The sequence below is a fragment of the Colias croceus genome, chromosome Z (assembly GCF_905220415.1).
Source record: "Colias croceus chromosome Z, ilColCroc2.1".
Lineage (NCBI taxonomy): Eukaryota > Metazoa > Arthropoda > Insecta > Lepidoptera > Pieridae > Colias > Colias croceus.
In genome coordinates this window covers 14,065,107-14,090,759 of record NC_059568.1, presented here as the reverse complement: position 1 = coordinate 14,090,759, position 25,653 = coordinate 14,065,107, and the positions used below count along the sequence as shown (strand labels likewise).

Below are 25,653 nucleotides of genomic sequence, written 5' to 3'. Positions count from 1 at the left end.
TTTATAATTTATATATAATTAAATGTGACTAGAAATAATATACTTACTACGGTTTAAGTATAGGTTGTATCGTAGTATATTATTATTAGTCTGTGGTTGTATATTATTTTGTAATGAGATCTTGCAATCAAATATTCACACAATCTCGCAAGTTTTCCGACAATTCATTTTTCGTATGAAAATTATCAATACACTAGGTACCTACCTAATATAGGCCGCTACAGGAACGCAGTTTGTAATAATTAATAACGGCTTTAACCCATTTACAATATTTTTATAGGTGGCAAAGGCAATGAGACTATGTATTAAAAACGTAGTATATTATTATTAGTCTGTGGTCTGTGATATTATTATTAGTCTGTGTTAAAAGCGTGAAAAGTAACGTAAAAAGTCTGTAGTGCCATCTATTATTCGTTTAGCATCGCCAAATCGGAGGAGAATAACTTGTTTATAGTAGTTTCATGAGATGGCGTTGTTTTGAATATAAACTTTTCTGTAAAATTAGTTAAAATCGAGCGAAAATGAAATTAAATAGGTAGGTTCCATTTACAAAAGTATGTAAAAAATTATAAAAAGCAATGAAATTGCAATTAAATCTAATTTTATTTTTTGCTGGTTAAAATGATACACTTAGCGGCATCTATTGGTAGTCGGATGGCATTAATCCTTTTTTGTATGTAATGAACCAGACATGCCTATAGTGTTGTTCGATTAACATCTCTTGACATAATATAGAATAGAATCCGCTATCGATACTAATTAACATAAGCGTATGATGTTTTGCTAAGGATTTATTTAGTCACCCTACCAACGGCGACGACGACCACGAACAAAATTTTCATCCAGTTGAAATTGAATTGTTATTCTATTCGTCTGCCATTTGTCTCGGCCTGCTGGAATTTAATTAGTCTCCCAACTATATTTCCTTTCAATTCGACAAAGTTACAGTCTTACAAGGTTGTTACGTAGGTGGTGTGCAAGAGCGCTGCGGCGTGTTATGAGGATGTGGAAGCACGCATCCGGAGTCGCAGCTAATTACTAAGACTCGAGAACACCATCAAAGAGGTTTAACATTTCATGTCCACAAGTTAATTAAAACTATGCACGACGCCATGTAATTAAGTCAAGTCGGCAATAATGCAATAGAATTAACGATGAGGTCGCCACGCGGAGAAAATTGTATCATATTATTGAATAGAATTACGATATGACTATCAAAATCGAATCGAATTTATAGTTGATCTCACTTCGTAGCGGACTATAAATTGCAGGAGGGTATGGTTAATGAAAGTTGATGTAAATGTAAATTATTAATGAAATCAAAGTTTTAAAGTTGAAAAATTTAGTCTTATCAGGTAGATTGTATAGTAAGCTTCAGGCAGATGTAATATCGATGCACAATATCAATAACGAAGGTATCTGTTCATTTTGAAGCAAAACAGTGCTAGTGGTTTGTACGGTTCATTGAATATTAAATTTCATCATACGATATTCCTTCCGCACGCTAGAATTGCGAGGTACAAAACAGAACCTACAGTGAATACAATGAGGAATACAATGTAAATAATTAACGATCTAATCAGCTTAAAAGCTTACTTTTACACGTGAAGCAATCGTGCTTCAAAATACTCGAGACCTTTGTCCGGAAATTCGCGGAAGCGCTGCAGCCGCTGGAAATGTCTAAGTATTTTCGAGACTTCATTAATGCAAGGATCCCTTCCCAACTTCGCACTAAATAATGCAACTATGTACTGCTACTTTAGAACGAAATAGTTTCGGATTCATTTGGCTTTAAAACTCTCCTACATATTCAAACTTCTAGGGAGTGCAGTCAAAAACTTTTAGTTGGAAAGTATATGTCGTATCTACTATTCGATATTGCGGATTGCGCAAATCTATCTAACTAATGAAATTGTTCCTTCACCTGGGCCGTATAAACGTTTGCAGACATAATGGCATGCGACGTGAGCGCAAGCGAATCTTACCCCTTGCAGCATAGTTACCCATTTGCCCGATTTTCCAGCTGCATGTCACCCGTTATTTGTGCGACCTAATGCCGGCGCAAACACGCTACCCGCAAAGTCGGTAAAGTGTGTACAGGCCATTAGCAATTCAATTACCTTTGAACGGTTGCAACGACAATTTTACCGATATAAGTTTTTATGGGAAGAACGTTCAATTCGAAATTAGTCAGACTTTCTGTAGACGTTTTTAAGAATTGAGTGTACCTCTCGTCGTTCGTGTGAAGTTAACAATTCGCTGAGTTTTCCTCGCGTGTTTGAAATGCAGAAACATTGTTAACACGCTCGTCAGAAGCATGTCTAGCGGGACATTGTAATAGAGTCGGTAGCCTCCACCTACAGCTACGATATATGACGTCATTTCATGTGCACCTACTTGTAATTTTTTAAATGCACTTTACACCGACCGCGCGACGGCAGTTTTACAATGTCGTGTATTTTAATGGTTATAGGTATGGCCGTTTAATGGTATTGAAGTTATGTTAACATTAAATAAATAACGTCGTTTGTACAAAACATTATATTAAGTCGTAATTACTGTTATTATAACGTATGAGTTTTAGTATTTTCATTAAACGCTTAATATTTATAAGACACAAATAATGATACAACACACCTACGCATAAAAGTCGCATTTGATAAATAATCAGTAATAAAAATATGTGATGTATATGTTTACAAAGCTCTACAATACCTTTTTTAAGGCTCAGTTGATTTTCCCCGCCCGCCTGAAAATCGTACAAAGCAACAAACAACTGAGGGTCGTCTTCTTCATGGTGCGCCAAAAGGTTCTCCTTGGAAGTCCATCTGTCGTGCAAAAAAAAGGTTGTGAGTTGCGTAATGAGAAAAGGCACTAAATGTCGGTTTTATACATTCAATCTATCTTTTTTAGCTCGACGAGATTCCCTGCAGCACATTTTTTAATCAAAAAGCCGCTACCACATTTTGTTGGCTGCGGAGCAAAAATTTGTAAAACCTTTAGATAGATCGAACATAGAAAACGAGGGACACAAAACAATCCTTTCTCTCCGTAAAATCTGCAGATTCCTAGTTTTTGAGTTAGCTGACTTAAACACAGGTTTTATGAAACAAATCGTGTAAATAATTGTCCCGAGAATTTAAAACCGAAACACCTCAATTAAGTGCAATTTTAAAAAGGCTTTACGCCCATTTACAATTCAGATTGACATTGACATTTGGACGCGCCTAACCCTTGATATTGACACTAGCGCGTTGGAATATTATAGCTCTTTGTGGAATCCCCCTCGGTTAGTGACATATCACACTAGCGGATTGCGAGCGGTTTCAAAGCGGAGCGGGTGCGCAACGAATACGTTGCGGGCGCGCAACGAACACGCCGCGGATGCGCAGCGAATTCGTTGCGGACGCGTGGCAGATGCGCAACGTTTACGTCGCGGTCATGTACACTCATTAACAAAATGGAATCCGTGCTGGTTGTTTCTTATAACTTGTTATAGTATAATAATTATGAGATCATTATTTTTTACGAGTTTCATAACATGTTAATGTTTAGGGTATTGTTTTATCTATTAAATCTTGGTCGAAATGCAATCAGATAACTTAATTGCTCATTATGAAAGTTCACTAGTGAAATAAATTTTAAAGCTCCTTAACTTAAACAGGGCTATCTTATTATTAGATAAATAGCAGTGAATAGAAAATTTTATCAAGCAACCAGCAACTCACTATCACTTTGCTCATAATTAGGTTCACAAAATCTCTTTATAAAATACGTTGCTATGGGAGAGATTATACTGGTCAAGTGGTCAGTCGTTACATACTTTTGGAATGTATGTTACATTCTAAAGTCCTAGTAATTCAATTTTATAGCACCTTTTACAACAACTTCAGTTGTTATTACATATTTAGTTAAGTAAGTGCATTTCCACAGTACGGTTAAAAAATGGAGTGCTACAGAAACGATGGAAATATTGAATGGAAGTTAGGCAAGGGCTGGCTTTTCTGCGAGAGTATACAAAATGACGTTGACGCTTCTATTCGCAGCGAAACCGTTGCGCGTCCGCGGCGTGTTCGCTGCGCATCCGCGGCGTGTTCGTTGCGCACCCGCTCCGCTTTGAAACCGCTCGCAATCCGCTAGTGTGATATGGCACTTAAAACGAATAGTGCTATAGCTAATTCGAACTGCTTTAATTTCTCTATGTAGCATTTAAGAGAAGCATGTAAGTACGCGCGACTACATATGTGTCGGTGACTCAAGAGGATTATTACGCGACTCGTGTTTCGGCACTTTCCACTTCAAAACTTCGTTCACCCGCATGTAAGTAGCAACAAGGAAGATCAGCGTCATCGCATGCACTAAACTTTAATACCCCGTCTATTGGGTAAAAGGTTGCATTCATCTTTACATCATATTTGATGGTAAAACCAGACGGATGACAAAGTCGAAAACCAATGTTGTTGAAAAGTGTCTGTTAAAAAACGACACACTGAAAATTGCATCGCCATACAGTAATATGAGGTACTTCCAGCCATTATCCGTGACGCCGGCCACAAATCGATTTTCCCTCCCCTCAGTTAGCAATAGACATGGAAAGGAATAAAGTAGCCCGTGTCCGCTACCAAAAGCTATTTACCGTGTATATTTCGTAAAGATGTTAGTACGTTGTGTGATTGAGTTGCAAATTGTAATCAGTCATGCGTCAATGTATATCATCACAAACTATAATCGCGTTTGCCGGGAACAATCCACCACCATGTGTCGCCCCGACCGGGTGAACACGGCTATTCAGTCGAGCTATGCATTCAGGATACGGGCTTAATGCAATTTACGTCATCTTTGAGTGCACAATGATTTGCGAGGTCGAATATTCGGATATCAAAATACTAAAGGTTGTTTACGATTTTTTCGGTGCTCATTAATTAAAACGAACATGTTGTTTTTCTCAAATAGGGGTAGGTGCATTATATATTTGCTCACGTCGTAATAATGGACCTTGATTTTTCTCAACCCAAATTGATTAATCAGTTATTGCGTGACTCGAGTAAAATAATTAAGGATAACTTCTACATGATTAATAAAGATGGTATGTTTTGGATGATGCAACCAACCTGTTGGCGGAATCGAGGGGTAGCGGCACAGCCGGCGCGGTGGCCTCTCCATCTGGTAGGTCCGGGATGTGCGGCAGGGGACGACTCTGCAGGAGTGCTTCTGCAAAAAACCCCATACAACATTGCATAATTTACCCGACACTTTTCTGATTAACTACCTACTTATTATAAATTTTATCGTTCGACATACTACGCACGTGACCGTCACAAATAATCCCATAAAACATAAAACAATTTGACCCTTATGAAGTTGCAAAAATGCAGATTTCGAGCGCGACCTACGAGGATAGAATTTCAACGTGAAATTCAAAATGGACGTCGATGTGATTATTGATGGGTATTTGCGTTAAAGCGTTTCTCGTACATACAATAAATGTAGTTATACATAATTTTGTTTTTTTTCCTAATTTTTTTTTTGTCTATTTTATCAGATAGCAGCGCCGTTCAATTTGTCCACACGAATAATAAAAGCTGCCTAGATTATTATACTAATACCTAGCGCTTCCGAGATTTCTTTGAAAAATTATATTGAGAATTGCCGTATCTTGAGAGTTGAGACGTAGGTACCGATTGATATGAAGTCGAAAAGGAATTTTATTTTCCAACATTGACATTCGCATTGCATAATCGGCACGACGCGAGGTGCCTTCAATAGTCGCTGCATTTTAATTCGTTTCGTGGAATCGAGATGTGTTATGACGCGAGGCAAGAAATGTAATAAAACGTACTATGTACCTAGTACCTACGGCAAAACGTAAAAGCTTCATATTGCGTTATACACCTCGTCCCTGGGGGTTGAGATATTATATGTGTACTCTCATGTTCCATGTATACTAGTCGCTTTGACTATATTGTTTTAGATTCAGTTCTCCAACAAAATTGAAAAGAGCTTTAGTGAAATTACAGGAAAATGTCGAGTCAGGTTTCAAAAAGTTTTGTACAAATGTAACTGTCCGACTAATGCAAGTGAGACCGTATTATTCTACGTTAGATATTATCTGTGCATAGACATGACGTTAATTGCATCTTGTAATTACCAGATTGCAGATGAATAGACAATTAGACGTTAAGGCAATTCAATAATCTGTTTCAGCTAGATGTTGGATGCATACCAATATCCTAGAAATTCATTTGGCAGTGCTGTCACATATTTGATCATTGGTATATGTGCATTAATTGTAATCCGATACCATATATAGCATACTAGCTTTCCACCCGCGGCATCGCCCGCGAAGTCAAAGAAAAACCCGCATAGTTCCCGTTCCTGTGGGATCTCCGGGATAAAACTTATCCTATGTCCTTTCTCGGGTATCAAAATATCTCTATACCAAATTTCATGCAAATTGGTTCAGTAGTTAAGGCGTGATTGAGTAACAGACAGACAGACAGACAGAGTTACTTTCGCATTTATAATATTAGTATGGATTAAATTCTCACATATCCATATCCATAATCTCTCCTAATCTGACTGTATATGTTGTAAGCATTAAAAATGTATAGCCACTCATTATGCAGAAATTATTAAATTTGTGAAAGCTTTCAATTTTCCATTCGAAACATTTATTTTATTTTATAATGTGGCTCATTACAACTGTAACTGTTTCTATTCATTTGCAATACATATTTTGAAATATTAGGTACCCTTTCTCTTTTTCACATTATTTTTTTTCAACTACCTCAAAAGCATTATCTTTCAATTATCTTCTAACATAGTTTATCACCGTTTAAAACTTAACGCCGCTACTTTAAACTACCTACAAGAATTTGCAGGCGACCGCTCGAATCGCGTGTCTCTGAATGGCCGACGTCGACGATCATTAAAAGTAAATTAAAAGCCGTAGTTTAAAGGTCTCAGCAAGGAAACCCTCGAAGCATGAAGAAGTTTGCATTAAGTGATTACTTGAGAACGGTTTGCGCTCCGTTTACAGTCTAGATCCAGACAGGATGAAATCCTATTACACTAGGCTGTCACCAATAGCGTCAAGTCTTCAGGGATTATCTTATAATCACTTGAAACGAGATCAATACACCTGTGATGTTATTGTGACCTTTGGTGATGTGTATTACACTAGGCTGTCACCAATAGCGTCAAGTCTTCAGGGATTATCTTATAATCACTTGAAACGAGATCAATACACCTGTGATGTTATTGTGACCTTTGGTGATGTGACCTTTCCAAGTGCTTGAATAATTAATGATAATTTATTTTCAGGGATCAAATCAATACCGACAGTGAACAAACAAGATAAAGAACACGACAATAGTTTGAGATTGTTTAGAAAACGCCGATTATTAAATTTATAAAGAATTATTTTAATATTACACAACCTAACAATCAAAAAACGTATCATGAAAATACATTTTTAATTGGCGGAATAATCGTATTTGTTATACGATTATTCCGCTATATAAAAACATACAGTCCAATTAATAACCTACTTCTCTTTCGAGTTTGGATAAAATTTAATTACATTTGCGCCAATTCAGAATTTAAAATGATTTTACCAAATTTTCCAATAACTAAAGTTATCGATTTTTCCAAACTTTTGTATCCTAGCACGGTCCTTTGTTGGTATCCATTCTTAAAATATACGGAATCTTATCAAGTGTTTAAATCTTCTAAGTTAAAATAAAATCAAAAACTTGTTGCATTTACAAGCCATCAGATTTCTCAGAAAAGGAAAATATCGAGCTTGATATTATAAATCCGTACCGTATATTGAAGTAATAAAGTCCCCTTGAAGATTCAAGTTCATGTGCAGGATAAGTCACGATATTATATCGACATAACAGGAATTTTTCTTTACGGAGAAACTTCAATAGTGAATTCCTTTGATGTTGACTTCATAACTAAAAATCTCATATTTCCAACTCGTCAATAGCCTTTCGAAGTGACTGAATCGAGGCAAGGGAAATTTTACAGCTTCCAGCTACTCGCTCACGTTCCTGTAGTGTAAACTCTAGACCTTTCGTTCGCGTTACATTACAAAATATGTAAAGGTTTAATTTAAGGTTATATGATCCACGTCTATACTATTATATTCGACTCCTTTCCAAAAACAACCAGTAGTATGAAGAAAAGTAGAATACAAAAGTTGGAAAATTTTAAGTCACTTATATAAATTATATACAGACTTTATCTAGCAAATATTATTATTTCTTGTTGTGGTGTTTTCTTATTTAACTTTTATGTTTTTTGTTTTAAAGTCGATGTACGTGTGTGTGTGTGTGTGTGTGTGTGTGTGTGTTGTGCTGTCCTTGATAAATAAATGTTTCTTTCTTTCTTTCTTTCAAATATAAATTTATCGATTTACCATTTATTTCTGAGACAGCTTTAATTCTGTTGATCGTTTTTCTTCAACATGCTTCTAAATTATCTCAATGCAGCTGTAAACGAAACCTATTTTAATTTATATAAAGCTCGATTAAGAACGATTACTATCAGAACTTAATGCATTTTTTATATTAATGGTAATCTGAAATATACCTCATGATAATATACATTATCTATAACCGTGTTTTGGCACTAATTAGTGATAGCTAAATTAACCGCATTGCATTTAGAAGTTAAAACCACTAGTTTATAATCCACTGTCATAATTAAATAAACCACTTTCAATACCATAAACGTGAGTTAATTTGCCAAAGCGAAACTATCACGTAATTTATATTGATACATTAAAAACACGTTTATTAGTTGGAGCGGAGAAATTATATCATCTATATATTTAAAATTACTGTCACTGTTTTTAACAAAACATCTTCTGGCATATTTTTAAGAACTTTTTAGATAGGTATATTCGATAAGTCTGGACACCTGACAGAACATTTTTTTATATTTTGTGTGTAATTGGTAGGTCAGAGAGTACGCTTTACTCTTTTTACAGCTATAAATAATAAGGCGTGTCTGGGCAAGAAACTTTAACCCTATTGCTTAATAACTCAGGCCCCGGAATCACAGACACAGAAAATCTATTGTGTCGTGGCCCGATCGGGCCGCTCGGGGCTCAATGGGTTAAACCTTGTTGCATATTTTCATTCCTTTCGTGGACTCGAAGAAACAATCATCATCAAATGATAAGATGAATCTTGGCAGAACATTTACCTGGTCAGCGGTAGGTATCTTTAAATTATTAATGTTTGTTGCCTCTACAAATACAGTTGTAAGAACTTTGCGGCCTTTGAGGTGCAATTGTACATACGGTACTCGGCGTAATCCAGTTGTGGCAATTTATAATAATAGTGTAACGGGCCTGCATACGTGTCGCTCAATGTGAGCTATCTGAGAGGACAAAAAGTCAAGATGTTGTTGCAAATTTTCATTCTTGCTGCGTACCTGTGCTCGTGAATATTCCGGTTTTAAATTTTATAGGAATTTCATATGTCCACGATATTTTTTGTCTCATTGTGGCATTATTAATATTTTTCGTATTGATCATTTAAAAATAATTGCAGTGTTCAATCTTATTGCATTTGTCGATTTTCCAGACAACCTATCCTAGTCTGAAAAACCTGAGACACAATTAAAAAAGTATATAGTTATCTAACTTATTTTTTGGCAAGATCTGTCTAGAACAATTCAAAATCTTCTCAATAACCACCAAAGTAATACCACCTCATCCCTAGTGGTTCAGGGGACAGATGTAACTAATAAAAATCTTTCTACAATATATAAACGTCATAAATATATCTCAGGCAGAGTCAAGCCAATGATATCTAGTAGCAAAAAGGAGCACCCTTCACCCATCAAGGTATCCCATACAAAATTGGCAACAATCGAGCGCCAAACGCTGCACATATCAGGTTCCCGTCTCACATTTAGGATAAGTAAAGAGTGGTTTAATTAAAATCAAGTCACACACGTTGCCTCATGCCGCATATGGCCAGTGGGCCGGTGAGTCACGTGACGCCGTACTTAACCGAATTGAGCCGACAATTAACGTCTAATAATATCCGAAACTGACTATAAAAACGCAGAGGACTCGGCCAGTTATTATTGGTATTCATTTATGTCGGCTGGCTGACTTGAGGCGTAAAAATGCTATGCTAGTGTAAAGGCATGGACGGTGTCGTATTTTTTAATTGGTTTTCTGGATACTTTACTGAGTTGATAATTATTTGAAACTACTTGATAATATTACTATTAGAAGTATTATCATGTAGTTTCGGACAAACGTATTTTAATTTAATTGTTATTTAGACCAACTAACATTAATAAGGATATGTCATAAATTTTGTCTCTCGTATATAATAAAGCTGTCTTTGGAAGTGGAATTTAAGCTTACGGTTTATTTAGTTAGAATTTATAACGTGATTTATTACAGACTAGGTACACTATATCCAAGGTATAAGAAGTTTTGAGTCTGAAACAGAACGTTATCCCGAGGCATTTTAGTCAGCTTTCATACCTACATATCGCTGCTTTTTATTATATTTCGCTTTAAAAATATATTGAATATGTACTTGTTTCGTTTATACTAAAATGTATCAAATAATTCAATACGTTCGCATTCAACTTCTATATTTTTACAGGTAAACGAAACAATAACGTTTTCCCGATACAAAACCATACAAAACACAGCTGTTGCCCGCTGCTACTCAACAGAATTGAATTTTTGAAAAAACAAAATCGCCGCGAGCGTGGTTTGAACGTCGGTCGTGAAGTGAAAATTTAATTTGATCCTCGTGCATTGTATCATGTATGAACAAAATCGGGGAATTACATAAATGGCTTGTACAAACCGCCAGGACGCGTAATTGCCGTTTACCAATAGCGTCTGTACCTACTACGTACGTACGTACGCGGAATCGATATTATTTCGACTTTAAGGGTATTATTGTGAAATGTACGATGTATTGCAGTTAAATGTTACATTTTAATATTTGGAAGTGGATGTTTATCTTTGTAGGTGTCCATATTGATGAAATTAATTGGTATAAAAAATACATCCGTACAATTCAAATACATTTTGATAAACAAGTTTACAAAATAATTATTTTTATTTATTATACATTTGGGCGTAACAAATAATGGCTGCACTACATTATTCATATCCCTACTATCCCTACAATAATAATATTATAAATGCGAAAGTAACTCTGCCTGTCTTTCTGTCTGTTACGCTTTCCCGCTAAAAACCTCTCAACCGATTTTGATGAAATTAGGCACAGACAATCTTTAGAACCTTAGAAAGAACATAGGATACATAATACAAACATAGGATTTTATTGCGAAATACGTACCACGAGCGAAGTCGGGATGGACCGCTAGTACATATATATGTTTAAGTAACTAATAAATTTCAAATCACAACTCACAACCTTACCAATTTGACTACCAAATCTCGTCCACTCCAAAATCCTATGTCACAGTGTCACAATTAACGACATTGTCCCTAGAAATAATAGGGTTAGTATACACAATTGGAAATACGTGGCAGGCTCAAAGTCGCGTATACGGGCTGGCTGATCAAAGAGGCTTCCCGGAAGCGAGCACAAACTACCAACCCCACCGGAGGGTCATTAAAATCTGTGAATGATTATTTTTCAACTACCTGTGCTCCGCGGTTTCACCCGCATTGCTCGGCTCCTGTTGGTTTTAGCGTGATAATATATAGCCTATAGCCTTCTAACATGTAACACGTAAACAATTTTTCAAATCGGATCAGTAGTTCCTGAGATTAGTGCGTTCAAACAAACAAACAAACTCTTCAGCTTTATAATATCCCGGAAGTGAGCACAAGCTACCAACCCCATCGGAGCGTGGGTCATTAAAATCTCACAATCTGTGAATGATTATTTTTCAATACGCTCGCGTTTTGAATTGAGATGTACTGACGATATTTTTCGGAGCTATGATTTTTATAGTTATATAATTCTTAGTGTACGTGGGCTTTTAGAAATAGATAATCCTAAAAACAATAATAGTTAATTGTATTTGAAATAACAAAGAAACAATGTACTTGATAGATTTACATGAAGGTAATAATTAACGATAGTCATAACCTACACAACCTACTTTTAGTCTAAGCCTACTTGAACTTTCAGAAATAATCCTACAAACAATACTAACTAATTGTATATATGAAATTACAAAAAAACAAAGTACTCGACGGAATTACATGAAGCTTCTCATTAACAATAGTCATAAGATACACAACCTAGTTTTAGTCTCACTTGAACTTTCAGAAATTATACTAAATCCTAAAATCAATAATAATTGTGTTTGAAATTACAAGAAAAATATGAACTCCAAGGAATTACACGAGGCAGCTCATTACTAATAGTCGAAAAATATTTTGCTTAAGTGACAGTCAATTAACTCAGGATTACATTATTTTTGGAACTTTTATTATTTCCAGTCACAATGTGGGTCTCAATTGGTCTAACTACGACATAATATCAATATCAACGAAAACTATAAATAAACGCTTACATTGAAAATTAAATATTTAAAATTAGAGCATGATCAACCCTACTCCACTTTCTGGCATAAATAATATCAGAGCCAATCAAAAATTAACGTCTTCTAAAAGCGGCCACGAATTTTTAATCTCGTCGTCTTACTATAGGACACCATTTATAACCGCGAACGTCGAGCCAAGTCCACCTAAAATGTAAACAAAGGAGCCATTAAATGTACCCAAAACCAGCAAGAGGTTCAGACCACATTAATTATTGCAAACCATTCATCATCTCTCCCAGGACGTACCAAAAATTACATCGAGCATACACAGTACACAGCACACGTACCAAACACATTTAGAAGATTTCACGGTGTGACCTATATTACCAAAACTAAATATGGATATCGTATCTTCCCAGCGTACATATGTTATTTCCGTCATTGAATTTTAGTGAGCATTTAATTATCTATGATGTTAATCTGGCGGAGGAGAGAGTTAATTTAGTGTACAAATCGCATGATGCATGCCTCGCTACCGTCTGTTGATTCTCCTGAAATATAAAGCATCTACTTAGGAATTAGTTATATCCATTAGGATAGTAAGCAGTGAATAGATAAGTTGAAGATTTGTGTGATTTTGAAGTAAACTTCTAAAATTATTTTCGTAATAAAGATAACCACGTACCTACTATATGACAATATTATATGTATTAGGACAACATTATATTGACCATACAGACAAAAACATTTACATTTCGCTCGTCTTTTGTTATATTTAATATTCTATTCACATAAATGAATGCGTATATAAAAATACATCTATTTAAAGTTATTTGTGTCTGCTACTTAAGCTCACCCGATAATGGATTGACTGGATAAAGCAAAGAGATACTATTTTTTGAAATAAAATGTACCTCGGGTGAAGTAAGTAGGAGTAGTGGAATGAAGAAATAATTAGAAATTTAATACTTTTAAAAGCAGAAAAAACATCACGATAAGTCCAGTCAATAAGGTTTAATTTCTTTACTAAGAAATTAATATTTCTTACTAAACAACGGAGTAGTCTTGAGTTCTATCCAATAAACTAATTTATTTTAAAGAAAATTACGTAGAAATATTATTAAACGATAACAAAGAATAAAGGACTACATTATTGATTTTAAAAGGTTCGCCTCGGTTTCCACTGCAGTGAATGCCAGAGAATCACAAGATCGGCCTCACTTGGAATTTTAAATCGTATTTCTTTGTCATCGAATCACGGAGGACTAAAATCGCACAACCGATATTAATGGGAAGTATTCGAGCGCGGCGTAATTAAAATATTCCTGTAAAGTTTAGTGATTTTTAGATGTTTATTTTATAAATTCTAGTTTTATACATTAACATTTAATAGAAAACATGTTTTCAATGCAATATAACATCATCCAAGTATTCATGATCGCTCGTTGCTATTAGCAACGCGATACATCGATATATTAAAAGACCTGTATTAAAGCGGTTCTCATAGTCATTAAGTAGACCGAAATACATGGATCAACAACGGTGGAGCTTCATGAGAGCAGAGTGTAACATAAGGACATTTAATTTTGACATACTACAGTAAACAATCCAACGCGGGTATTTTAATAAAACGTTACGCGTGTTCAGTGACGGAATATCGATAAATCTCGTCACGAACGAATGAACTTCAATCATTACCTACAGTCATATCACAGCTTTGACTATTTAATTCATTGAATTTTAATTAAAGCGGCTGAAATATGCTCCAGTGATATTTATTGAGAGGAAATGTAACAGACTTGTATTATGCAAAAAATCTCACATATTATATATTATTCATTAGCTGATATTATGTAAGTTGTGTTTTAGATAAAAATACAACTTTCCGGAAGAAATATAATAATAGAGATCATTCGACTAGTTCGAATATACTAATACTACTACTAAGTACCAACAGACGACTATAGATTCCTAAGAAGGTCTTTTTTAACCGACTTCAAAAAAAAGGAGGAGGTTATCAATTCGGCCGGTATATTTTTTTTTTTTTTTTTTTTTTTTTATGTATGTACACCGATTACTCCGAGGTTTCTGAACCGATTTACGTGATTCTTTTTTTGTTCGATGCGGGATGGTGTCGAATTGGTCCCATAAAAATTTTATTCGGCTAGGCCTAGTAGTTTTTATTTTATGAGCATTTTTGTCTGTACTCGATGACTTAATTTCAATGTAGCAAGTAACTTTGATTCACTTCCCGGTAACCGATTGAGCTGAAATTTTGTATACGAATGTAAATTGGATAGCGATGAAACATTATCATGACATGGAGCTGATCTGATGATGGAATCGGAAGGTGGCCATAGGAACTCAGTAATAATATATTGACTCAACTTTATCGAGTTTGGGCTCGTTTGATTCGTGTTGAAAAATACACTAAAAAGTATTAAATAAAAATAACTGCGTTAAAAACAACCGACTTCAAAAACGGAAAAGTAAGAAATAAAAAAGATTTGATATTATTAATTACTACATATTATTTAGAAGCTCGAAAACCATATTCCTGTATGTTCAGTTATCTTACAGGGAAAGTTATAGGTGGTCAGTGGCGATATTTTACGGCATGATATGGAATTTTAACAATTTCTGTATCTTATAATATCAAAATAATATAGATAAATAAAGAAAAAAACAATGAGCCGCAAAGATTTTATGAAAAAATTAAGCACATATTTGAAGGTGCCTTGGATGCAATTAACAGATTTGAAGGTGCCTTGGATGCAAATACCTACGACTTGAAGAGACTACGTGACAATATCCCAATTTTTTCAAAATATATGGTAGCAGAGTATCCATAATATGTTTACGATAATGCAGGACCAAAATAGTATCGATATTGCGGATTTTTTAACCGACTTCAAAAAAAAGGAGGAGGTTATCAATTCGGCCGGTATATTTTTTTTTTTTTTTTTTTTATGTATGTACACCGATTACTCCGAGGTTTCTGAACCGATTTACGTGATTCTTTTTTTGTTCGATGCGGGATGGTGTCGAATTGGTCCCATAAAAATTTTATTCGGCTAGGCCTAGTAGTTTTTATTTTATGAGCATTTTTGTCTATACTCGATGACTTAATTTCAATGTAGCAAGTAACTTTGATTCACTTCCCGGTAACCGATTGAGCTGAAATTTTGTATACGAATGTAAATTGGATAGCGATGAAACATTATCATGACATGGAGCTGATCTGATGATGGAATCGGAAGGTGGCCATAGGAACTCAGTAATAATATATTGACTCAACTTTATCGAGTTTGGGCTCGTTTGATTCGTGTTGAAAAATACACTAAAAAGTATTAAATAAAAATAACTGCGTTAAAAACAACCGACTTCAAAAACGGAAAAGTAAGAAATAAAAAAGATTTGATATTATTAATTACTACATATTATTTTTATGTGCTATTTATTAAATAGGTTTGAAGTCGGTGCCAAATACTAAGCACTTAGTATTAAGCCCATGCACCGACATCAAACCTTTTTAGTAAATAGCACATAAAAATAATATGTAGTAATTAATAATATCAAATCTTTTTTATTTCTTACTTTTCCGTTTTTGAAGTCGGTTGTTTTTAACGCAGTTATTTTTATTCAAATATTATTTGTTACATTCATTAAAATCAAGAACTACCAATGATAGAACTATTTGTTTTACATGAATAGATTTCTGTGTTCCATTACTACCGCGCGAAAATATCTGCTCGTTTGCTTCAAGAGACATTATAGAGAAAATAAAATACAATTCGACAATATTAATCGTATTTCACATCTTTATTTTCATACTTGCGCAAAAGTTAAATTATTCATAAAATAAAATAAGATTTATAAAATTTAATACAAATTAAATTACGTAATTATAATTACAACTTAACAAGCACTAATAATTTAAACAACACACAAATAAAGCCAGCGCTTTTTACTTAATACAATGACATTTTCCGCCAATTACCTACCTACCTACTGCATTCATTTATTTTCCGACGGACACTCCCCGCACGTCGCGTTGTTAGTAAATACGTTATGCTGTTATCCACACAAGGTGTAATTAAAAACAGAGCTACGTCGACTCATATCATAAAATAAATAAAAGAAGGCCTTACGATACCTACGCAGGTATTAATCCTTGTTAATACTTTCCAACAATATCGCATGTTTCACAGAAAATTAAAATCGAGTTCACGAGATACGGCATTACAAAAAGTACACTACCTTGATCCAGATAAAATGACAAAAGTGATCGGACCGTTGCGTGTACGCGTTTCATCGATTCAAAGTTACATTTTGGTATGATCATCATCATTGTTTGTAAGTTTATATCTCGTGACAACTCGACGCCGTGATGAGTACTTAATTATTAGTCTGCAGGAAAGAAAGTGGTCGTAACGTCCGCGTGGGAACACACAACCGGTTTAGTCGACCGCTCGTGCCTTCCTTCCACCAGCGCATTCAGAATTCCATGGTACCGTTCAAACAACTCATTCATTTCAACTTAGAGAACAGTTTCGGTGCTGAATACCGACATATATAGTGAAAGGGAAGCGGGGACGTCGATCGTAAGATGTGTAGAATCGGGTCAGCCTGCTTTTATATAGATATCGCAAACCTGTTTATATGCCCGTGGACTAATTTTAACGATGCCTATAATCCTTTCATTACATCGAGCTACTTCCTCCGCCCATATTCCAGTGCATAAAGGAAGATTTCTCTTTGAGTGTATAAGTCAATTACAGACACCCAAGCAACAGAGGAGAGCACTGAGCAGTCTAACATTTTAAAACGATTACAGCAATGTTTCGTTTATAACGAGGCAATTCCAATTTGTATTAATAAAAGTGAAAGTGCCGTATATAAATATGCATTTTATACATTTTAAAACACTTATTTATTCGCACCGACGTTATTGAATATTAAGCCAGGTAATTATAACGCAGTGAAACTTTACACTAATAACAGGACGAAGCCCGTGTTAGCTATTAGCTTATTCAATTATCTCTTAATGCCTTAGAAATCTTCACTTAACGCCACCGCTTTGCAGATAAACCGCGGCGTTCTGGGAGAGAATAAAAATGAAGAATTTAATCTCCTAGCGATCTCAATAGCGACTAAGCTAGGTTTCCGTACAAAAGTAAAGTGCGCCTTGATTAAATTATCGGACTCGGCTTCAGGGTTCTAGTAAATTAAAAATGAAAAAGAAATCCTTTCAATTCTATTTACTGTTCCCTGCTAATTAAAAGGTAGTCAATGCAAAAGGAAATGCTGAATGGAGGCGAGGTTTGTTTTGATGGCATAGAAATGTAAACGAGCGCGGACATGTCACGTGTTTCTAAAGGGGCCATCCATAAAGTACGTCACACGTAAAGAGGGGGGGAGGGGGTCGACAAAGTGTGACACGGTGTGACAAGGGGTGGGAGGGGTCCTAAGTTTCGTGACATCACATTTCAAAATCGAGAGGTACCTACTAATCGCATAATTTGAAATATAAATTAAACTAAAAAATATGTCCAACTCTATCTTTAGGGCAATACGGTTTAAATTGTTTTGTTGACAATTAATATATGACAATAATAAAAAAATAAACTAATGAATAACATTAGTTTATTAATTTAATAATTTTTCGATGTTTAATTGCAAAACATGTGACGTCACACTAGGGAGGGGGGGGTCTTAGTAATGTGACCACCTGTGACAAGGACGGGGGGGTGCTCAAAATCTCATGAAATTAGTGTGACGTACTTTATGGATGGCCCCAAATTATAAATATGACTTTGCTTATAAATTTAATATATACAATTAATATAACTGAAGTTAATAAATTTGGTACTGCATTCATTAATAGATAAACACTAATCATAAAAATGCAGCAAACTATTGAATTAATAAAGCCGTTGTTAATATATATCACCTACATATAATTAGTCATTATTAGCATCGTTATCATTGTGTGTCAAATCATAAAACAATAAGTTAATTCAGACACTGTTTAATATTCACTTATATTGAAAGAAAACAAATAGAAATTATGGCACACGATGACGCGAACAGACGGCAGTCGACTTCCATTGTTATGTTATAATAGGGTTACCGTATTTTCTAAATTAATATTCATCCATATCGGAATTAGCTCTGTGGTTTGTGCCGCGTTGTACGTTAAATTCATAAACTAAAAGCTACGGTCAATATCTATATTTTTAACGTAATATTATAATGAAAAAGCAACCGTGTAAGGTAATTTAACTAACAGTTTCGTACCTACTAAACAAGCCTTTTAATAGGAGATTATTTTATAAATTTTGAGAGAAACAAGAATTATCTTCCTGCTTTCGCTTCACCGCGGTATCGGCCAAACATGTCGTTACACATTATCGGAATAGTTAAGATAGGGAGGCCTATTGTTGCCGTATGCCAGTTCACATTACGAACGTAACAAAGTTCAAAGACCGACCACTACGGAACTACGTATTCATGAGGATTTAAGAGCGTTCACCAATTATTAAATCAAAACTAACGCTTCGCAAGTGAATTCCACAACTAAACTACTACGATAACTTTTACTCTCTACAGAACAAAGTTTTGCACTCGGAATAATTTAGTATGCGAGTTCTAGTGTGTTTTAGTTTGTACTGTATGTACAACGTACAGCCTACAACAATTGTATAGATATAACGAGTGGCAACCCTAGTTCCTGTGCCTATATGCGCGTTCAAGGCCGTAATGAGTTCTTGCTGATATGCATTAAGGTCGACGTGTATAAATCGCGACTAGCCAATACAATGCATTACATGCGATATAAAGATACTTATAAAATATTTTACTTCTTTAAAAGCGACGCGTCAATGTTTTTTCTTAATTTTAGGGTCATGTACGTAACACGAATTTACATGCAATATATTTTCCTTGAGAATATTAAACCGAATTTATTGGAAATATTTTAAGATGTTTACCAAAAAAGCTGTATTAATACTGGCATTGTTATAATAGTTTGTAGGCAGATCAAAGAATGCAATTGTGTGCTAATGCAGTCGAGAGAACTTCCGCCCCTATCTGTTCTACGAGAAGTTACAAGTATCTAGGTGTTCTAACAAAGAAAAACCATGATCTTGAATGTGTTTTGCATATTCACGCTAATACTAATGAATTAGAAAGTAAGCCTGTCTATCTGTTTATGTGTTTTCATGATAATACTCGAAAAGTACTTGAGTAGTCTAATGACAATGGGGGAGAATATATTTATTAAATCAAATTGTTAAAAAATCTCCAAATAAAGGATAAACGTTTTATCCAAATTATCTTGTAAATCTTTATGTTCGCGTGACCAATATCGCATGTAGCAATTACAAATAATTAATTATTGAATTACGCCTAGGTCTAGCACAGTTATACCGCGTATATAAATCTGAAAGTGGCGTGTGGGTGTTTATTGTATTTTAAACAATGGATGAAGACATCTGAGGCAAATGACGATATAAGAAAGTAACAGTTACAGACGGACGTACCAAAAGATAATTATATTAATATAACTATCATATAAGTTTGTAAGAATATATATAACTACTAGCTTACCACCCGCGGCTTCGCCCGCTTTCTCTAAAACGATTTGAGATTTAAGCTATCCTATCTCTCAAGTTGGATCGAACTGCACATGGTGTGCGAATTTTATTATAATCGGTTAAGTGGTTTAGGAGTCCATTGAGGACAAACATTGTGACACGAGATTTATATATATTAAGATTTGTTACTCTTTCACGTAAAAACAGCTGATTGGATATGTATAAAATTTATTTTAGATTATAGTCTGGAATTCTGGATCTTCTGGCTACTTTTTACCCAAGTACGTCGAGTGACAGCGCTGATTCCAGGAAGTATTTCTACATAGTTATTCTACATAGGATAACGTGGCAAGTAAATTCATTCAAAACGAAATAATTCATTCAACTGCAACTCGAGAATTATGTCGCCCTCATTCACATTGTCTTATCAGCGTTATCAGGGAAATGTTCCGATGTATCTGATACTGGTCTTAATATATTGACGGCTAATCGATTTTTGTGTATCCAGGAAAAAAATACCAACTGCGGGACTTGTAAAATTGCTATAATTTCGGAATTATAACAATAAAATGCGATACTTATGGCGTAGCTATTTGGCGTTAGTTTAATATTTTTAACCGACTTCAAAAAAAATGAGGAGGTTATGACCTGACAGAGGCGGCCGGTATGTTTTTTTTATGTATGTACACCGATTACTCCCGAGGTTTCTGAACCGATTTACGTGATTCTTTTTTTGTTCGATGCGGGATGGTGTCGAATTGGTCCCATAAAAATTTTATTCGGATAGGCCCAGTAGTTTTTATTTTATGGGCATTTTTGCAAGTGCAAGTTTGAAGTCGGTTGTTTTTAACGCAGTTATCACGTCTTGTTAATATTATAGTTTTAATATTATATCTAATATCATGTTTATCAAACTTGGTTTTAGATTTTACATTCTCAACTTAAATTTTTTCTAGGAATAATTAACAGATAAACAATGTATTGAAAATTATCAAAATTGTAAGCAAATAGGTTGATTTTTCATAGTTCTCGAAATAATTTTATGGGCAAAATGGAGTATGAAAATGAATGAAAAACATCATAAAGCTGATTAACTGAGATTTAAGACATTAAATGGTATCAGCATACAAAATAGGATAAAGTAGATAATGAATAAACAGATCATACATATTATTGCATAAAAAAAATCTATAGAATTTTCTTCTTATGCATATGAAAAACTTTTCATAGAAGAATTTAATTTGATAAATTATTAAATTGTTTTTCGATTATTATGAGACATATTCATGCATGCAAATATACAGTCGCTTTGCAGTTATAACAGTAGCAGGGCAATTGAAACACACTTCATACAGTCTACTGATTAGAACTATCTGAAAAATCGCAAGCAATTATAATGCATAAATTCTATAGAACAGTTCATGTGATACTCGAAATTTCAATCACACTTTTTCTTCTTTATTACTTTGTAAGAAGATGAAGATGTACTTTTCGGAACAATAAGAAATATTTTGTAACTATGCAATTTTGATTCGAAATTTTTGTGATACGTACATATTTTTAATATTTCAGTGAATTTAATAAAAGTGTATATTTTAACTGATTCCAACATTTGTAAAAATGTATTCGGTTCAATCTTTTTATGCAACCATAGAAACTTTCAAAATCAGAAATTAATACTTATTAAACAATCCTAAAATACAATCGTAAAATAAGTTATATCATTAATCAAACAAATAAATATGTATGAAGAAACTATTTGTTGAAAAATATAGTGCCTATCATAATAGTTCAACACTTATTTTTCAAGTAGAACATGTTTATATAAATAATTTGTTTGCGATACATTTCTAGTAGTTCCAAAGTTATGTAAAACAAAAATTATTTCTTATTGCATTTTAAATAGTGTATTATTAGTGATTTTAACAATTTTCAACAATAATATCCATTCAAACCTATACTCTTTTAAGATTCTGGCTTCTTATACAAATCTTTGTAATCCTTGAAAGAAATTATTTCTATTTCAGTTTATTAGTGGGATTTTAAACAAGGTTAAGAGAAAATACAAGGTTGTAAACAAGTAAATTACATTTTAGCTTATTACTTTAGCTCTGTGTAGTTACTGCCCAAATTTCACTTCAGTACCTACAAATTCTTTGTTTTATATTTTGTTTTATTGTTATTAAATTTTATTGTTACATTATTATTTCTTAAATAGCATACACACAATAGATGAATGTTAAATACGTGTTTTCCATGATAATTCATGAAATTACGAAAATGAAGAATACCCAAGGGTTATTGTTTCAAAAATCTCTCAAGTGGGAATATTCAGACAAATTCAACAAACAACAATGTGACTGAATTGTGATGTGTACAAACATACAGGTGACGAAGGATGTTTATGGTGTACACAATAACAAAGACATTTGGACACATCGCAAACTCTTCAATAGATAATGAGATTACTTCTCTATTTGCGTATTTGTGTAGGTGTATTTTTGTTCCCCTATACCTGTTTTGTTTATATAATTACTGTTGTTTTTCAACAAAGTGAGGAAAATTTTGGGAGAATTTTAATGAATAGAGCTTTTTCTTTACCCTTCATGTACAATTAATTAATGTTATTCTAAACAAATAATGTTTATTGTGTAGGCTGTTGCTACACATTAACTAATTGAGGAAAATGAAGAATTATATATTAAAAGGAATGTACATAGTACAATTTCACTCCCATACCTGAAATAATATTTCACATTATACAATTTTTTAGTCAAATACCTACCTATTTGGATAGACAGATACCTATTTGGATGGTCAGAATATTGTATATGGATTGATGGCTATAAAGCACATAATATATTTGTGCTTCATAGACATCTATCTCAATTAATTTTGTTGGAAATAATATCGAAAAATTATCTATGTAGTTTAGACTTGACTTTATTTTTAAAATACCATCATTTTATAATACCCAATTAGCTATAGTTATTATTTATTTTCTTGGTTTTTAGTTACTAATAAAGAAAATTAAAATTATTAATCATTAAGTACTTAAACTTAAAATAAGTAGGTACAAAACTGTAACTTTTGCCTTATTGCAAAAAAAAATAAAAAAATTATTATTAATTTTTATTTCTACACTGTGAATAGGGCTAATTTTAAACAAACTTTTGCTATGTCTTCTTATTAGACTAGGTTATTTGAGGAATAGATGACATTTTATAGTAATAGCAGTCATATACTACCTATTCAGTTTATGTTAACTATAAGTAACTAGTTTTAAAAGTTTGAAAACTTTATTCAAAAACAAGTTAAAAGTAGAAACTCTTCATTGAGTATAAAATAACTGAAATAGCATTAAGTTTTTGAACTTTTACGCGTTGTATATAACTTTAGTCCTAAGTAAAAAATACTGTTTTCGTATATCCTAAGATTATTTCGCCATTTAAAATTATTTAGCAAAGGGCAGTAAACTTATTTTTAATAAATCCTCTTTTCTGGAAAATGGACCGGTTCGGAATAAATCTATGGAGTGACTCACCACTGTGTTCTGTGAATATATTCGAACCAAGCATGCGGGGGTCTTTCGGCACCCGCGGCTTGTTTCGGGTCGAACGAATAGAAGCCCCGCTTGCTGTTCCACGCTCCTTCGCCTGCTGGGCCCCCATCCTGAAGTCGGAGAGCCGCCACCCTCACGGCCCCGATGCCGGTACGCGACCTATCGTCTTGTCACTCTAATTCAATAAGTCCATTAATAGCGCGATGTATTTTTTCCCCATTTTAAATAATAAGTCCTTTTAAAATTAAAAACTTAACACAATAGTTCAAATAAATTAATCATTAAACAAAATTAAATTATGACCACGCGTCCGACTCCGAACATATTCGAAAAAACATTACCGGAATTCGCTCAGACAAAAAACACAACCTCCGCCATTATGTGCAACTGACATGTTTGGTTTGACGTCGATTTTTGTCTCAGCATAATATCACTAGAGGCAGCACTGTGCCTATTTCTACTTTGTCTGTGAAGATTAGCACAGATAAAAAGTGAATAGACAAAATAGTCACGCGTCCGATCTTCAGTGTTGCGTGAGATTAATATATGATCTAATAAATATTTTACTTATCTATTTTGAGGAAACTTTAGTATATTGAATAATCACAACAATATATTAATTAATATGGAACCAAATAATTATTATATAAATGTTAAAATTACCAGTGCAAACTTAGCACCCCATCTATGGAATTTTGGGTCGAAAATGACCTTGATCGATAGGTCTCCGTTAGGTCCTATAAGGTCCCACAATTTTTTCGTTAGGTCCCCTTTAGTTTTTTTTTAATAATTTTTTTTTTTAATTTTAGGTATAAAAAAGTTACACTTTAGCACCCCATCCATAGCAAAATTGGCAAATTTTATCAAAATCGTATTCTTTACCGTTAGGTCCGTATAGGCTCATCATTGAAATTGTTGAATTATTTATTTTATTAAAATTATAAAATAATAAAAACCTGCGCATGCGCCTTAGAGCATTAAAGCATGCGCACATCATACATAAACAGCGCGAAATTTAAAATGGTATAGTTTCATTTATTAAATAAATCTATTGTTCTGAGAGTGCTTATTTATTAATATGTATATACACCATAGATTGACACTACTTAATACACTAATAGTTATTTTAATTCTAGGTTGAAAAGTAGGTTTTACATAATACTTAGTACATTATTTTGATAAAACTCGTAGGGTTCAGCCTGCGTTTGCAATGTAAGCGGAAAACATGTAATTTTTTACGACATCACATTAGAAACCTCAAAAATAACAGTACTTCTCCACTATTTAATGGATGTTATTATACATATAAACCTTCCTCTTGAATCACTCTATCTATTAAAAAAACCGCATCAAAATCCGTTGCGTAGTTTCAAAGATTTAAGCGTACAAAGGTCAAAGTGACATAGGGACAGAGAAAGCGACTTTGTTTTAACCTATGTAGTGATAGTGATAGAGTCCGGCTAACGAATGAAAAGGCGGCAAATTCAAAAAATCATCATATTATGGTAACTTAGGTTATAGTTGGAAATAAAGTTTTGATACTTTAATTTATTATTACGAGCTTTGTTTTTTTGAGAGATTAACAACATCTTCATCTATATAATATTATATATATGTAATCTGGTACAGTTATCTGATACAGATAAAAAAAGAACAGCTAGTGAAAGTAAGAAAAAACAAAATAAAATACAATTAAATTTTGTTTAATCAATATAATCATATTAAATCTAAAAGCCGCGTTCAGCCGCGAATAAAGAATAAGAATCACTATCATTATCTCTGACATCATTAACTCTTCCATGTCTGCAGTTATTCCATCTTGTTTTTTTTGTACTGCTCTTCAACATGAATAACCGTTTGGTCATAGAATAAATCTCGACGAGATACTGATTTTGTGTCTTTAAACATTTTGAACGGACAGATCGTTCAATTTTATATTGTTGCTTGAATAGTTTTTAACTGGATTACTGGTATCAT

At 33.8% G+C, this 25,653-nt stretch overlaps 1 protein-coding gene across 2 annotated transcripts in view; it reads right to left on the bottom strand.

Moving 5' to 3' along the window:
* Positions 1 to 24,054, bottom strand: part of LOC123705124 (tyrosine-protein kinase Abl) — a 60,732-nt gene extending 36,678 nt beyond the window's left edge. Inside the window, exons 1-3 of one of the 2 annotated variants that reach the window (XM_045653758.1) lie at positions 23,659 to 24,054; positions 5,112 to 5,211; positions 2,716 to 2,828 (exon numbers count right to left, since the gene is read on the bottom strand). In XM_045653758.1, the coding sequence (XP_045509714.1) occupies positions 2,716 to 2,828; positions 5,112 to 5,211; positions 23,659 to 23,785 (340 nt within the window). In that variant the 5' untranslated portion in view covers positions 23,786 to 24,054. The remainder of the gene's footprint in view (positions 1 to 2,715; positions 2,829 to 5,111; positions 5,212 to 23,658) is intronic. The other variant, XM_045653759.1, reaches the window with a different exon arrangement.
* Between the last annotated feature and the right edge of the window lie 1,599 nt (positions 24,055 to 25,653).